The sequence below is a fragment of the Oncorhynchus mykiss genome, chromosome 8 (assembly GCF_057628025.1).
Source record: "Oncorhynchus mykiss isolate SJ-2025 chromosome 8, ASM5762802v1, whole genome shotgun sequence".
Lineage (NCBI taxonomy): Eukaryota > Metazoa > Chordata > Actinopteri > Salmoniformes > Salmonidae > Oncorhynchus > Oncorhynchus mykiss.
The window spans coordinates 25,363,840-25,380,192 of NC_143029.1; the positions used below are offsets into that span (position 1 = coordinate 25,363,840).

The 16,353-nt window shown below is 41.1% G+C and overlaps 1 protein-coding gene across 2 annotated transcripts in view; it reads right to left on the minus strand.

Annotated features, from left to right (window-relative positions):
• Nucleotides 1-2,900: 2,900 nt before the first annotated feature.
• The window catches only part of LOC110529662 (protein cornichon homolog 3), a 64,478-nt gene continuing 51,025 nt past the window's right edge, over nt 2,901-16,353 (minus strand). Inside the window, exons 4-7 of one of the 2 annotated variants that reach the window (XM_036985109.2) lie at nt 15,789-15,901; nt 7,339-7,482; nt 6,739-6,767; nt 2,901-4,396 (exon numbers count right to left, since the gene is read on the minus strand). In XM_036985109.2, the coding sequence (XP_036841004.1) occupies nt 4,377-4,396; nt 6,739-6,767; nt 7,339-7,482; nt 15,789-15,901 (306 nt within the window). In that variant the 3' untranslated portion in view covers nt 2,901-4,376. The remainder of the gene's footprint in view (nt 4,397-6,738; nt 6,768-7,338; nt 7,483-15,788; nt 15,902-16,353) is intronic. The other variant, XM_036985111.2, reaches the window with a different exon arrangement.

A 16,353-nucleotide genomic window follows, 5' to 3' on the forward strand; every position in this document is an offset into this window, starting at 1 on the left:
TTGTAGTCCACCCGTGGTAAATTCATGATTGGACATGATTTGGAAAGGCACATACCTGTCTATATAAGGTCCCACAGTTGACAGTGCATGTCAGAGCAAAAACCAAGCCAAGAGGTCGAAGGAATTGTCCGTAGAGCTCCGAGACAGGATTGTGTTGAGGCACAGATCTGGGGAAGGGTTCCAAAAAATGTCTGCAGCATTGAAGGTCCCCAAGAACAATTTGTATTTGATCAATCTTGGCCTCAATTATTCTTAAAAGTTTGGAACCACCAAGACTCTTCCTAGAGCTGGACGCCCGGCCAAACTGAGCAATCGGGGGAGATGGGCCTTGGTCAGGGAGGTGACCAAGAACCAGATGGTCACTCTGACAGAGCTCCAGAGTTCCTCTGTGGAGATGGGAGAATCTTCCAGAAGGACAACCATCTCTGCAGCACTCCACCAATCAGGCCTTTATGGTAAAGTGGCCAGACGGAAGCCACTCCTCAGTGAAAGGCACATGACATCCTGCTTGGAGTTTGCCAAAAGGCACCTAAAGACTCTCAGACCATGAAAAACAAGATTCTCTGGTCTGATGAAACCAAGATTGAACTCTTTGACCTGAATGCCAAGTGTCAAGTCTGGAGGAAACCTGACACCATCCCTAGGGTGAAGCATGGTGGTGTCATCATCCTGCTGTGGGGATGTTTTTCAGCGGCAGGGGCTGGGAGACTAGTCAGGATCGAGGCAAAGATGAACGGAGCAAAGTATAGAGAGATCATTGATGAAAACCTTCTTCAACACGCTCAGGACCTCAGACTGGGGTGAAGGTTCACCTTCCAATAGGACAACGACCCAAAGCACACAATGAAGAGAACGCAGGAGTGGCTTCTGGACAAGTCTAGGAATGTCCTTGAGTGGCCCAGCCAGAGCCTGGACTTGAACCCGATCTAACATCTTGGGAGTGACCTGAAAATAGCTGTGCAGCAATGCTCCCCATCCAACCTGACAGAGCTTGAGAGAATCTACAGAAAAGAATGGGAGAAACTCCCCAAATACATGTGTGCCAAGCTTGTAGTGTCATACCCAAGAAGACTCGAGGCTGTAATCGCTGCCAAAGGTTCTTCAACAAAGTACTGAGTAAAGGTGAAAACCTGCTCCAGAGCTCTCAGGACCTCAGACTGGGGTGAAGGTTCACCTTCCAACAGGACAACGACCCGAAGCAAACAACCAACACAAACAGGAGACCTGAAAATAGCTGTGCAGCGACGCTCCCCATCCAACCTGACAGAGCTTGAGGTGTGCCAAGTTTGTAGCGTCATACCCAAGAAGACTCAAGGCTGTAACAGATGCCAAAGGTGCTTCAACAAAGTACCGAGTAAAGGGTCTGAATATTTTTGTGATATTTATTTTTTTTGTTGTTGTAATAAACCTGGAACATTTTCAAAAAATCTGTTTTTGCTTCGTCATTCGTGCTTCGTCATTATGGGTTATTGTGTGTAGATTGATGATGAAAAAAGGGTCTGTAATGAGGCTGTAATGTAACAAAATGGAAAAAGTCAAGGGTCTGAATACTTTCCGAATGCACTCTATATGCCCTTTTAATGTCACATTCAGATTTGCGTTTTGATCTACAGCTGAGGCCAAGAGTTATTTTAGCATTTCAATTATTTATCTATTTAAACTCCTTCTGAAAAATACATAGTGTTATAACTTATAACACTGTTTCAGACTCCCATCTACTGTGTCTGGTATCCCATGTAAACCAAAGCCAGTGGAGTGGACAGTACGAGACAGACTCTGATCTGGACCGGGGGTGAGTTATGACGGGAGATACAGCACAGGGTGTCATATGTGTTCAGATCCAGGGTTAGAGGGAGTGGAAGGAACAGGCAGGAACAGGCAGGTGGCTTTAGACGTAGGGGGTATTTTCAGGTCAGACTGGCTCTGTAGGTAGAAAGCTGGGATCGGGAATCTGTCACTCACTTTTAGGGAGGAGGTGAGACGTTACAGCGTAGCAAGACATGACATATTAACATCTCAGTCACCTTATTACTCTCTAAAATGAAAAGATCAAAAAGAGATGTCCTGTACGGAGCCTCTTAGCACATGCAGTACAGCACATCTACTGTACAACACAGCCGTCTGTAGTTGGGTAAGGGGCGTCTTTGGAGTGGGAGCACAGAATCAGTTAAGTGAGTTTGAGATTGAGTGCCAGAGGCGTTCGACATGAGCTGAATGCCATTTCACGGCTATAAGTGAGGAGCGTCAGATGCTGCCAAGGGGAGCAGAGAGGAAGCGAGGGGGGAATGCACGGGAAGGGAGAGTAGAGGAACGTCGAGGGTAACGGCAGTCTGAGTGCAGTTTAATTATGAGGCATGTGGTAGTGATCTGGAGAGTGCCCAGGTGTATTGTGGGAGGACAGGCTGTCACCGATCTGTTGCCGCCCTCACGTCGCATTGGCGACATGGGCACAGTTCAGAAAGCATGCATGAAAACACACGCACACACACGCACATGCACACGCACACACACAGTTGTATAATCACACAGGTAAGGACTGCAAATGACAACAGCAGGAATCACAGCTTCCTTTGCTCTTCACACAAATCAGAAGAACAAAGAATCCTACCTTTTCGTAACCACATTAAGGAACTGATACAGATGCCAGACAGGTGGACAGGATACAGCAGGAGGAGACAAGAGATGTGGGACTGTAGGACTCTGACAGTGTCACTGCATCAAATATTGTTATCAGGAAACAACTAGTCTCTGGTGATATATTTAGTTCTAGGTGCTGAGATTAGGAAACAACAAATGCATGTGTGCAGATATAGGTTATAGTCCTTTATCCATTTCAAAAACCTACACCATGACAGGATTTTTTTTAAACATTAAATGTCAAAAAGAGAAAGCCTCTGATGTCACATTTTAAAATAGTCATACTTTATTTCATAAACAATTATTTAAATTCATCTTAGGTTGACACATACACAGCAAACATACAAAATGTTCTTAAATAAGAAAACAACAATATGGGCATTCCTGTCTTGTCCTTGAGTAAAGGTTAATGCAAAACTTCTGCGCAAAGATGCATGATTACGAACTATGCGGCAAACCGACAGCATTGAATTCTCAATGAATTCTCTGAAAGACAATCAAATGAAACAGCATTGCCAAAAGCTCTGAAGTCCATAGCTGTTTTCAGACACTGTTTCATTATTGGCAGCATCTGCTAGCTAATGGTAATGACAGAGGGGGTAGTTAGAACATTAACAGTGTCGTTCAGTTGATATATTAGTCATCTTACAGTGGAGGCTGATATGCCATTCACTTATATTTGCTGAAAAGTATTTTGGACAAAGTGTGAAGGGAAACAATTCATTTTAAATGACTATGAATAATTTAAGTGAATGAATAAGTACCACATTCGGTCCATTATGGAAACAGTGATACCTTTGCTCATTTGGGTAGACTATAGAGTATTGAAACACAACTAAACATCGCAAATATTTGGCAAGAAAATGATATAGGCCTACACTACTGTGCGAAGAATTACTGCTTTTCTAGTTCTAAAAAACAAGCTTTAATTTCTCTACCAAACAACACTACAACCACAGAGAATCACACAATGTTCCATTTGTATATGATTCTTCGTAGATCATATTTCCATTAGAAATGATTTTGTTAAGAATACACAAAATGCACACATCACAAAAGCCATTCACATACAGGTATGTAATGTATATAAACACACAGGCCATGTATTGTATTGCAGCAGGTAAAAATGCAACATTCGCGGACCCGGTTTCCTTGTCCCTGAACAGAAGGTTCACCATGTCTCTGTACAGGATGTGTCATCTCCCCTTCCCACCAGTGAAGAAGAAGCTACTATCGGTGAGACTCTAAGGGCAGATGGGTGAAGAAGAAGACCTGTTTGTCCCGATGACAAACACGAATGTGCTGTGCTGTGTTTCTATGTGCTGTGCCTGAGACAAACTGTGCAAACACTACTGTGTACCCTACTACGGTAGTGGTGATGCTACTGTACTTCTCCAGGACAGGACAGGCTGTAAGTACAGACATTAGCCGGGCAGTGACGGACAAAAGTAGATATGGTGGTCACTGTGACTCATAAAGGACTTTTGACCTATAGAGAACTGTAAACAGTAATGTCCCTTTACATACATTGAGGAGACAATGGGGACTGGAGCTGAAATTCTTCCCTTCCCCCCAGACCAGACCCACCGACTGTCCTTCTGACGAAACAGAAAAGTTGTGACCCAAAGTGCTATTTTTTGCTGCAAAGTTGGTTTTTGTGCTAGCTAGTTTGAATTCCAGAAAACAGTCTCTGATATCCGGAGGATGGCTCAAATACTGAGAGTTCTGCTGTTATGAGGTTACCAAGGAGTAGACCATACTGGAAGACAAGAGAGGAAAAACACAAGATAACAAATCAATGACTGAGACAACAGTACATGATTGGACCAAACCGTAAAAACAAAAAACAATAACTATCAACAGTACCAAAAATGATCCCATTTAAAACTGATCCACTGGAATTAATAAGCATTCAAGTGTATGTTAAAAGTGTTTCAGAAACAACTGATTAACCCATGTGTGGTATAGTAGTGTGTTCAGTCTTTTTTATGACCCATGCCTGGGTGCCTGCCAGATTCACTGATATTTGTTTGTGTTTCTTTATTTGAAGTTGCAATTAAAAGAGCCCTTTAATGTTCTGCATATAGCCTTCTCAACTACAAAGGATAAACATTTTGCCTATTCAAAACACGAGCAAATAAATAAGCAAGAAATTGATGTGAGGCCGCTGCAGTTATGCTTGATTAAGCTTGTCGATAAACCAAATTTTAATATTTAATATTAATTTGGAGAACTGGGCTCGAACTAAGAGGTATGTCTATGTCTTAGCGGGGACAACACTGCTCATGAATTATACGATTTGATGGTTTAATAAAGTAAGGACAGTCCTAGAGTTTTGTTCTTTACAAACTATTAGTCATGTTAGTCTAATAACATTTTGTGAGCTGCTCAGACAAGCCTAGATCTCCCAGATGCCAATACTTAACATTTGTTCTTAGCCTTAGGTAAATAAACATCTTCTAAAATAATTCAGCTTCCTAGCTAACTGTACCATAATAGCTTATTTACTGCTTTAATCATGATCACTTAGCTTCTCCCAAATTGAGAAATTTGCATTCATTCTGGTGTCCTCTGGTCAGTGAGACACTAATCCCTGCTGCTGTGGTGAAGCCTGAGTTCACCTGTCTGTCTGGGTTATCAATATCCATGTTTCCTAATATAATGGACGCACAATACGTATGGTGGCCTGGAGGTGTCATACACAGAGGCAGCTTAGACAGATCATGACCTCCATCATGCCCAGGCTCCATCACCCCTCAGAGCTGTAGCTAGATTAATTAGTAGCCTGTATCTACAAATCGTAGCTCATCACATGATCACTAGGCCTATTCTACTGTACAAACATCTCCATTATTACTCAGCTGTTGTTAGGTGAAAAAAGACTGGTTTAATCACCTGGTCACTTGATGAAGACCAAGTCTGGTCTTCAACACTGCACCAAACAGTAAGACAACAAGCTGAACAACAGCTGAGGAGATGTGTGGAACAGACACTCTCTAGCTACTGGATCTCCCACTTACTGGTACTGTAAAAACTTCAAGCCCTGTACTTGGAATCTACATTCAGTTTGACACTGCATTAACATAACATTATATCATTACATCACATTATGGCATACGATGTGAATGACATCACATTTCGTCTTTAGACTGCTATTCATGGTAGACAGAGATGCTACATATGTCCTTGCTGTCAGCTTGTCATCTCTCTGTCATTGAGGTTGTTTCAATTCACCCAGTAGCATGGCTTCCACAGGCAAATATAGCATATTCCTCACTGAGGGCTTGTCATAAACATTTATATGGAGCTCTGCTTGCTTATCAGAGCCACGTAGTAATTTCCTGTTCCATTATATTTAAACGGCTTTTGGGCTAATGAACCGAAGCAAACCTGGCCATTGTAATTGGGAGGATTAGGCCTCCAGAGTCAATCTTTGATTTCCCATCAATCTGTGAGTGGGAGAGCATTATTCAGCTGATGCTCAATAGCTTCAATAGTGTGTGTGCGCGTGTGTACAGTAAGTGTGTGTGTGTGTGTGTGTGTGTGTGTAAGTGTGTGTAAGTGTAAGTGTGTGCGTGCAAGGAAGGGTTAGAGATCATGCCAAAGACAAGTGGAGAAGTGGGTGAGAACAAGTTAGGAGTGGTACTTATTAGACAAAGAGGGAAGCATTCATATACAGTTACGTTACATAACATCCATAGCAGGGGTTAAACATCAGGAGAAAATGCACATCTCATCAAGGTTAAACAATGGAGGTCAGTTGTTATATTGGACTCCATATTGGACTACACCAGAGTGACCACCTCCACTGTAACAAAAACCAGTAGGTCAGGGGGGACTGAAGTAATGGAGGTCAGAGGTTAGGGGTTAAAGGTCTCCCTGAGGAGGCCCATTCCCCAGAAAAGGCTGTGTCCATTAGTGTTACAGTATTGCTGAGTGAGGAGAAACAGAGAATGAGAGGGAGAAAGGAGGGGAGAGAGAGAGAAAGAGAGAGAGGGAAATATTCACAGGGTGGTATGGTGGTGTATGCAGGGGGCAGGGCACCGTGGGGCAGTGAGGGGGTCAGTATCACGAGGTGCCAAACCCACTGAAGAGACTCACTACTAGGGGAAGGTCCGGTCCAGTACACGCTAGAGGCGAGAGGAGGAGAGTCACATTCAACACTTCTGATTGGTCAATTGAAAAACCCCAAGTGCTTCTGGTGAGAGGTCACGAGTACTCCAGGGACTGTGGGGTTCATTGCATTTCAACTTAGTCAATGAAATGAATGGGTTTATGAAAACGTTTTATTAAAGCGTTTTAGTTCGGGAATTGAAAATTACCCAATCACTACCTGAATTTGGCTAAACCTAAATGGAATTGACCCCATCCCTGGTCAAATCAAATCAAATAAATGTTTAATGGTTGCGTACACAAATTTGCAGATGTTATCGCAGGTGCAGCGAAATACTTGTGCTTCTAGCTCCAACAGTGCAGTAATAATACCTAGCAATACAAAACAATATGCACATATCATGCTTGTAAAAGCATGTAAAAGCCTGTACTAAACATCGGAAAAATGTACAAGAGGAATAACAACTATACTCTACTTAGGCTAGATGTACTGTGTATAGTTGATAGTCCCTGAGGTGAACGATGATCATTGTCTGAAATCCTAACACATTACCAAACAACACAGTGGAAAGTGCCTTCGTCACTCACCAGTAGAGATAGTAGAAGAAAGACAGGACAAAGAAGGACATCTTGCACCAGGCCTCTTTTTGGCAGAACTTGAGTGTGTCCCCGTTCATGACCGAGGCTGGGTCGTAGAGGAGCTCCTTAGTGTCTGTGGGGCTGTGGAAGTACCTACCGAATAGGGACACGACACACGAGGGGTAGTTGACCCGTAGAGACGGAGGGATGGAGGGGAAGATGAAAGGAAGAATGGAGAGATGGAGGATGAGTAGGGGGACACATGAAACATCTGACTGTTCATGATTCGTATGATTACGTTGTACATGATTAAAGGTTGTAGGAATTGTAATGCATGGTTATGCATATACAGTGCCTTGCGAAAGTATTGGGCCCCCTTGAACTTTGCGACCTTTTGCCACATTTCACTTCAAACATAAAGATATAAAACTGTATTTTTTTGTGAAGAATCAACAACAAGTGGGACACAATCATGAAGTGGAACAACATTTATTGGATATTTCAAACTTTTTTAACAAATCAAAAACTGAAAAATTGGGCGTGCAAAATTATTCAGCCCCTTTACTTTCAGTGCAGCAAACTCTCTCCAGAAGTTCAGTGAGGATCTCTGAATGATCCAATGTTGACCTAAATGACTAATGATGATAAATACAATCCATCTGTGTGTAATCAAGTCTCCGTATAAATGCACCTGCACTGTGATAGTCTCAGAGGTCATCATGAAGAACAAGGAACACACCAGGCAGGTCCGAGATACTGTTGTGAAGAAGTTTAAAGCCGGATTTGGATACAAAAATATTTCCCAAGCTTTAAACATCCCAAGGAGCACTGTGCAAGCGATAATATTGAAATGGAAGGAGTATCAGACCACTGCAAATCTACCAAGACCTGGCCGTCCCTCTAAACTTTCAGCTCATACAAGGAGAAGACTGATCAGAGATGCAGCCAAGAGGCCCGTGATCACTCTGGATGAACTGCAGAGATCTACAGCTGAGGTGGGAGACTCTGTCCATAGGACAACAATCAGTCGTATATTGCACAAATCTGGCCTTTATGGAAGAGTGGCAAGAAGAAAGCCATTTCTTAAAGATATCCATAAAAAGTGTCATTTAAAGTTTGCCACAAGCCACCTGGGAGACACACCAAACATGTGGAAGAAGGTGCTCTGGTCAGATGAAACCAAAATTGAACTTTTTGGCAACAATGCAAAACGTTATGTTTGGCGTAAAAGCAACACAGCTGAACACACCATCCCCACTGTCAAACATGGTGGTGGCAGCATCATGGTTTGGGCCTGCTTTTCTTCAGCAGGGACAGGGAAGATGGTTAAAATTGATGGGAAGATGGATGGAGCCAAATACAGGACCATTCTGGAAGAAAACCTGATGGAGTCTGCAAAAGACCTGAGACTGGGACGGAGATTTGTCTTCCAACAAGACAATGATCCAAAACATAAAGCAAAATCTACAATGGAATGGTTCAAAAATAAACATATCCAGGTGTTAGAATGGCCAAGTCAAAGTCCAGACCTGAATCCAATCGAGAATCTGTGGAAAGAACTGAAAACTGCTGTTCACAAATGCTCTCCATCCAACCTCACTGAGCTCGAGCTGTTTTGCAAGGAGGAATGGGAAAAAAATTCAGTCTCTCGATGTGCAAAACTGATAGAGACATACCCCAAGCGACTTACAGCTGTAATCGCAGCAAAAGGTGGCGCTACAAAGTATTAACTTAAGGGGGCTGAATAATTTTGCACGCCCAATTTTTCAGTTTTTGATTTGTTAAAAAAGTTTGAAATATCCAATAAATGTCGTTCCACTTCATGATTGTGTCCCACTTGTTGTTGATTCTTCACAAAAAAATACAGTTTTATATCTTTATGTTTGAAGCCTGAAATGTGGCAAAAGGTCGCAAAGTTCAAGGGGGCCGAATACTTTCGCAAGGCACTGTACGTAAGTACAGTGGCTTGCGAAAGTATTCACCCCACTTGGCATTTTTCCTATTTTGTTATCTTACACCCTGGGGGAAAAAAAATATTTTTGGGGGGGTTGTATCATTTGATTTATACAACATGCATTGTATGTTGTATGTAAGAAAGATCCTAAATATTTTCTATTGTAAAACAAACAACAAATAAGACAAAAAAACTGAAAACTTGAGCGTAACTATTCACAGAACTACTGCGTAACTCCCCCCCCCCCCCCCACCAAAGTCAATACTTTGTAGAGCCACCTTTTGCAGTTGCAAGTATCTTGGGGTATGGCTCTATAAGTTTGGCACAGTAGCCACTCGGATTTTGGCCCATTCTTCAAGGCAAAACTGCTCCAGCTCCTTCAAGTTGGATGGGTTCCACTGGTGTACAGCAATCAAGTCATACCACAGATTCTCAATTGGATTGAGGTCTGGGCTTTGACTAGGCCATTCCAAGACATTTAAATGTTTCCCCTTAAACCACTCAACTGTTGCTTTAGCAGTATGCTTAGAGTCATTGTCCTGCTGGAAGGTGATCCTCCGTCCCAATCTCAAATCTCTGGAAGACTGAAACAGGTTTCCCTCAAGAATTTCCCTGTATTTAGCGCCATCCATCATTCCTTCAATTCTGACCAGTTTCCCAGTCCCTGCTGATGAAAAACATCCCCACAGCATGATGCTGGCATCACCATGCTTCACTGTGGGGATGTTGTTCATGGGGTGATGAGAGGTATTGGGTTTGTGCCAGACATAGTGTTTTCCTTAATGGCCAAAAAGCTCAATTTTAGTCTCATCTGACCAGAGTACCTTCTTCCATATGTTTGGGGAGTCTCCCACATGCCTTTGGCCAAACACCAAACATGTTTGCTTATTTATTTTCTGGCCACTCTTCTGTAAAGCCCAGCTCTGTGGAGTGTGCGGCTTAAAGTGGTCCTATGGACATATACTCCAATCTCCGCTGTCGAGCTTTGCATTTCCTTCAGGGTTATCTTTGGTCTCTTTGTTGCCTCTCTGATTAATGCCCTCCTTGCCTGGTTCGTGTGTTTTGGTGGGCGGCCCTCCCGTGGCAGGTTTGTTGTGGTGCCATATTCTTTCCATTTTTTAATAATGGATTTAATGGTTCTCGGTGAGATGTTCAAAGTTTCTGATCCGTACTTCTCCACAACTTTGTCCCTGACCTGTTTGGAGAGCGCCTTGGTCTTCATGGTGCCACTTGCTCGGTGGTGCCTCTTGCTTAGTGGCGTTGCAGACTCTGGGGCCTTTCAGAACAGTATATATGCTGAGATCATGTGACAGATCATGTGACACCTAGATTGCACACAGGTGGACTTTATTTAACTAATTATGTTTCTTCTAGGTAATTGGTTGCACCAGATCTTATTTAGGGGCTTCATAGCAAAGGGGGTGAATACATATGCACACACCACTTTTCTTTTCTTTTAAAACAAGTAATTTTTTACATTTCACTTTTGTGAAATGTCCAGTACATGAAATTCAAATAAAAAATATATTTCAATTACAGATTGTAATGCAAAAAAATAGGAAAAACACCAAGGGGGTGAATGCTTTTGCAAGGCACTGTACATGTATTTAATTATGTTAATAGATACATGAACACATGGTTTATAATGATTTACCAATAGTTTGCTAATGACTAACAAACTATTCAGTAATGATTTATAAGTCGTTTGTACTAGACAGACTATTAAATAAATTGTGACAGGGCTTTTGAAATTCATGTAGAACAAGATTGCTGTAAATGAGAATGTGTGAGAGAATGTCTTGCCAGACAGTTTAATGTACCTGATAAAATAAAGGTTAGTCAAAAATAAATGATACAAAATCAGAACCATTCTGCCCATTCCATTTCTACTCATGCACCTTGTAACACCTGCAAAACCCAGCTGAACCTGAATCTCAACCCACTACTACTACTCTTACTACTACCACCTGGTAAGCCACTCCACTAACACATTTGCATCATATAGTACCTCTACTGTTAGGACAAGCACCACCTGAGACAGTAGTGCCCTATTTCACAGCACACCATAACTCATTGCTGTGGGGTGGCCTATATTTCTACAACACATTGACTGACTCTACCTGATTGTGGGGCTCCACAGCACCTGCGGTAGCGTGAGCTACAGGCACAGAGAGAGGGACCCACATGGAGGTTTGTAGAAAGACATCCCTCTCTGTGACAGTGAGGGGGCCATGGTGGGGGATAAGGGAGCAGCTGTCTGTACAGTATGTGTGCTAAAGCATGTGTTCAGCTCAAAACACAGAGAGAGCGGGATCCCTTCTACTGTACACACACACAAAAAGAAGATTCCTCAAGGTTCTTTTGGAAGGGTGATAGTTCTATGGGGATCCATAATAACACAAAGAAACCTTTGAGCTCTTCAATGGTTCTTTACAGTTCACAAAATGTTTATTTGCTCTTTTAAAATGTAGGGGAGGCAGCTCATTACAATATTTTGGGGTGTGGTTTGCATACAGCTCTTTTTGCTCAAAAGTGAGTGAATGTGTCATTCCACTAATGTGTTGTGTTATCCTGTTACTTATTATACTATATTACATTTGAGGCTCCTCAGAGGAGAAAGGTGAGGACCATCCTACTCAGTGAATTTAATAAAATACAAATTGTGAAACATTAGAAAGTTATCCTTCTTAGATAGAACTATACTAAATATATTTGCATCACCAAATAACTGATTAAAACACTGTTTTGCACTAAAGATCTACAGTAGTCTCAACAGCACTCTGTAGGGTAGCACCATGGTGTACCCCGGAGGACAACTAGCTTCTGTCCTCATCTGGGTACATTGACTTCAATACAAAACCTATACAAAACCATGGTTCTCACCCCCTTTCCTTAGACTTACACAGTAATTATGACGACTTCCGGGGGACATCTTCCTTGCAGCATGAACTGACATGTTGTCCATCCAATCAAAGGATTAGAGAATTAATCTAGTACTGAAATCATAAACCACAGCTAGCTATTACTGCCGTGAATAAAATATGGTGAGTAGCTGACTCAAAAAGTTTTTTTTTTAAACTTTCACTTACGCTAGCTAATTTTGCCTGGTCAACATCCTGACTCAAAAAGATACGTATGTTAGCTAGCTGGCTAAGGCTATCCAACACCTCCAATTCAAGGTAAGCTTTCGGTTTTAGAAATGTATTGCCACCGGGGGCCTCCGGTGTAACTGCTAAACTGCTTGCTGTACACTACTGTGTGATTGTACACATGGGTTGGATTGTGGGTGTACTAACGCGTTAGTTCTTGTAGCTATGTTGACTATGATGTTAGCTAATATGGTGACAATGATGTAGGTTGTGTGTAGCGGTTATGGTATGAAGTTTTTTTTTCTTCACCTGGTCACAGACAGCTGTTGTGTTGTGCACCGAAGTGTACAAGTGATAATGATACAGTATATGACTATGGCCAGTGACGGTGTCTTGTGAAAGACTCATGTATGGCCTTGTGTCAATTGAGAACAGTTGACTAAATCAGTCAGTGGTTCTCTCCTCAGGGACCCCCAGCTGTTCCAGAGATAGCTCACTTGATTCAACTTGTCAATGAACACAATAATAAGAATTTAATGTTAACAATATAATATGGCTGACCAGAATAAAAAAAAAAAGGGTTACGCTATGGTTACAAGCTTAATAACCCCTATCTGGTACCATTTAGAACAGTGGCGGTCAGTGCCGTTTCAGATTAGGGATGACAATTTTTTCTTTAATGAGCATGGCCTTATTTCTATTACATCATATTGGATGGCTGTCATTCATATTCCAATGACCCAGCTCAATGTAACAGTCATAGGTTTAGGCTACTACATGATACTCAAATTTTGCCTATACCCATCATGCCTATGAATGAAAGCTTACAACGTAGGTGCACACAGGTCGAGAGACAAATTTGATGTGACAGACAGTGACACATGGATAGACAGTGAAATCAATACCACCTTGCACATTGTTGCCTGCATCTAGCTGATAGTGGGTGTAATCATTAGTCCAACAGTTGCAAACGAGAGTTTCTATTGGATAAATTCAGGTATGTTTATCCCCGTTTTGTTCCGTTTGCTTCTGTTTGTGAAACGTTTTTCAACAGAATCGGAAAGATTGAATACACCCCGTTGAATTCCTTCACAGCCATGTTGAATTCCTTCTTGCATCTACGTTATGCGCTCTCCTCCTTTTACTTCTTCCCTTCACTTGTGGACTTCAATGCACAACACATCAGCTGTATGTGACCAGGTGACAAAACCTTTCCAAGCCAAACCGCTACACACAGCCTACATCGTTGTCACCATATTAGCTAAAGTAACGTAATAGTCAGCATAGCTAAGAGAACTAACGCGTTAGTAAACCCACTACAATCATGCAGTAACGTTACAGTGTACAGTAAGCAGTTACACCGGCGGGCCCTGGTGGCAATAAATTAGTCAAACCAAACGCTTGCCTTGACTTGGAAGAGTTCCAGTGTTGTGTTGGATAGTCATAGCTGTTTGAGCAGGGTGTTTCAGTAGGCTAAACTAGCTAGCTGCATTTGCTAGCTAAGTACTGTAAGTGAAACTGAAAAAAAATGACAAAATCTCTGTATTTCTCTCTGTACTTCTCTCCCTTCATTTAGGAATAAATGAATTTGTACAAAACTGTTTAACTATTTTTTTCTCTCTCTTGAGTCAGCTACTCACCACATTTTATGCACTGCAGTGCTAGCTAGCTGTAGGTTATGCTTTCGGTACAAGATACATTCTCTGATTGGGTGGACAACATGTCAGTTCATGCTGCAAGAGCTCTGATAGGTTGGAGTACGTCCTCCCGAAGTATTCATAATTACTGTGTAAGTCTATGGAAGTGGGTGAGAACCATGAGCCTCCTCTTTTGATGAAGCTTTGGAATTGGCCTTAAACTGAGACGTCTTTCTCAGAAATGTAGCCACTGCTTTACATCGGCATGTACAGTATGTACATTATCTCCGCTACACAGGTAGTGGTGCTCCATTCCAGTGTGTTGCTGCTGCTAAACCTACATCTAAACCTCTCTACTATCCTGTGTGTCACTGAGCCCCTGCTGCATGTGGAGGTGGGGAGGAGAGGCTGGCAGAGAGGCAGAGCCAGTGGGGGCTGATGGTGAGGAGAGGAGGGGGACGCGCTGAAGACATCAGGCATCAGCTGTGCTCACTGGGAAGGAAAACAGAAATGGATAGATCTGTAGCTGCTGTGGGTCACCCTCCCCCATATCTCTGTATCACTCTCTTTATTTCTTCATCCCTCTAACGTTGTCTCTGTGCCTCTCTTTCTCTCTCCCCCCTCTCCCTGTCTCCCCTCAGATGTGTAGAGAAAACAGCATCTGTAGCCACTGGGCATCTGGCAGAGTCTGCAATTAATGAAACAGTGAGTGCTGCTGCGTAACTTTAACTGGCTGAGCAAAACAATCACAGAGTTCTGCAAGTGATTCACATCAAATAACGAAACAACAACAAGCCCAAAGAAGGGAGAAAACAACATATTCATGGGAGGAAGCCTTGACAGGTGACCAATTTTCAAGGTGAGATTTCAGTGCATCATAACCAAAGTCACTCACAGCCTGTCTGTCAAATTACAAATGCTCCAGTCGTTAAATACATACATCATATAATATAACACATACATAATATAATACATGCATAATATAATATAATACATACATCATATAATATAATACATACATAATATAACACATGCATAATATAATACATACATCATATAATATAATACATACATAATATAACACATGCATAATATAATACATACATCATATAATATAATACATACATAATATAACACATGCATAATATAATATAATACATACATCATATAATATAATACATACATAATATAACACATGCATAATATAATACATACATCATATAATATAATACATACATAATATAACACATGCATAATATAATACATACATCATATAATATAATACATACATAATATAACACATGCATAATATAATACATACATCATATAATATAATACATACATAATATAACACATGCATAATATAATACATACATCATATAATATAATACATACATAATATAACACATGCATAATATAATACATACATCATATAATATAATACATACATAATATAACACATGCATAATATAATACATACATCATATAATATAATACATACATAATATAACACATGCATAATATAATACATACATCATATAATATAATACATACATAATATAACACATGCATAATATAATACATACATCATATAATATAATACATACATAATATAACACATGCATAATATAATACATACATCATATAATATAATACATACATAATAAAATACCTACATACATAAATAAGTGCTTATCTTCTGGGCACCATACTGAATTAATGGCATCATACAAAATGATGAGAAAGACAAGAAAAGACTAGTCTAGCTTCGATAGTTACCTCCATGTGTTGTAGAAGAACAGAGGGATGTTGAGGCCTACTGTCAGCCACTCCTGGGCACACAGGAACATGATACAGAACAGCCCATGGATAGAATACTCTGGAAGCACCAACTGGGAGGGAGGGAAGGAGAGAGAACGGAAGAGAGGGGGGGTAAGAGGGAAAGTGAAATGCTCTTGAGAGAGGTCATTTCACATCAAATCTTCTCATTCACAGATTATTCATCACCATTTGACATGGCGTTAAGGCCGTGCTTTGTGTCTAACACAGTTCGTCATGCAAAAACTGGCGCACTCGCATTTTCCAGCCCTAACGCAAGGTTTGGCTATTTACCTGTCTTAAAAACATGACCCGAAGTGCTAAAAGCTGGTTTTTAGCGGTAACGCAGTTGGTTATGGCATGAATTTTGACAGCGGAAACACAGCCTATGGAACAAGAGTAGCCTAATGTCCTCATGTACTTTTTGTATTGATTTGTTATTAATAAAAATAAAAAATCTAATGAAAATAGAAATAAAAAGACAAAGACAAACAAATAAAACAAAACATTTACAAAAAGAGTAGCC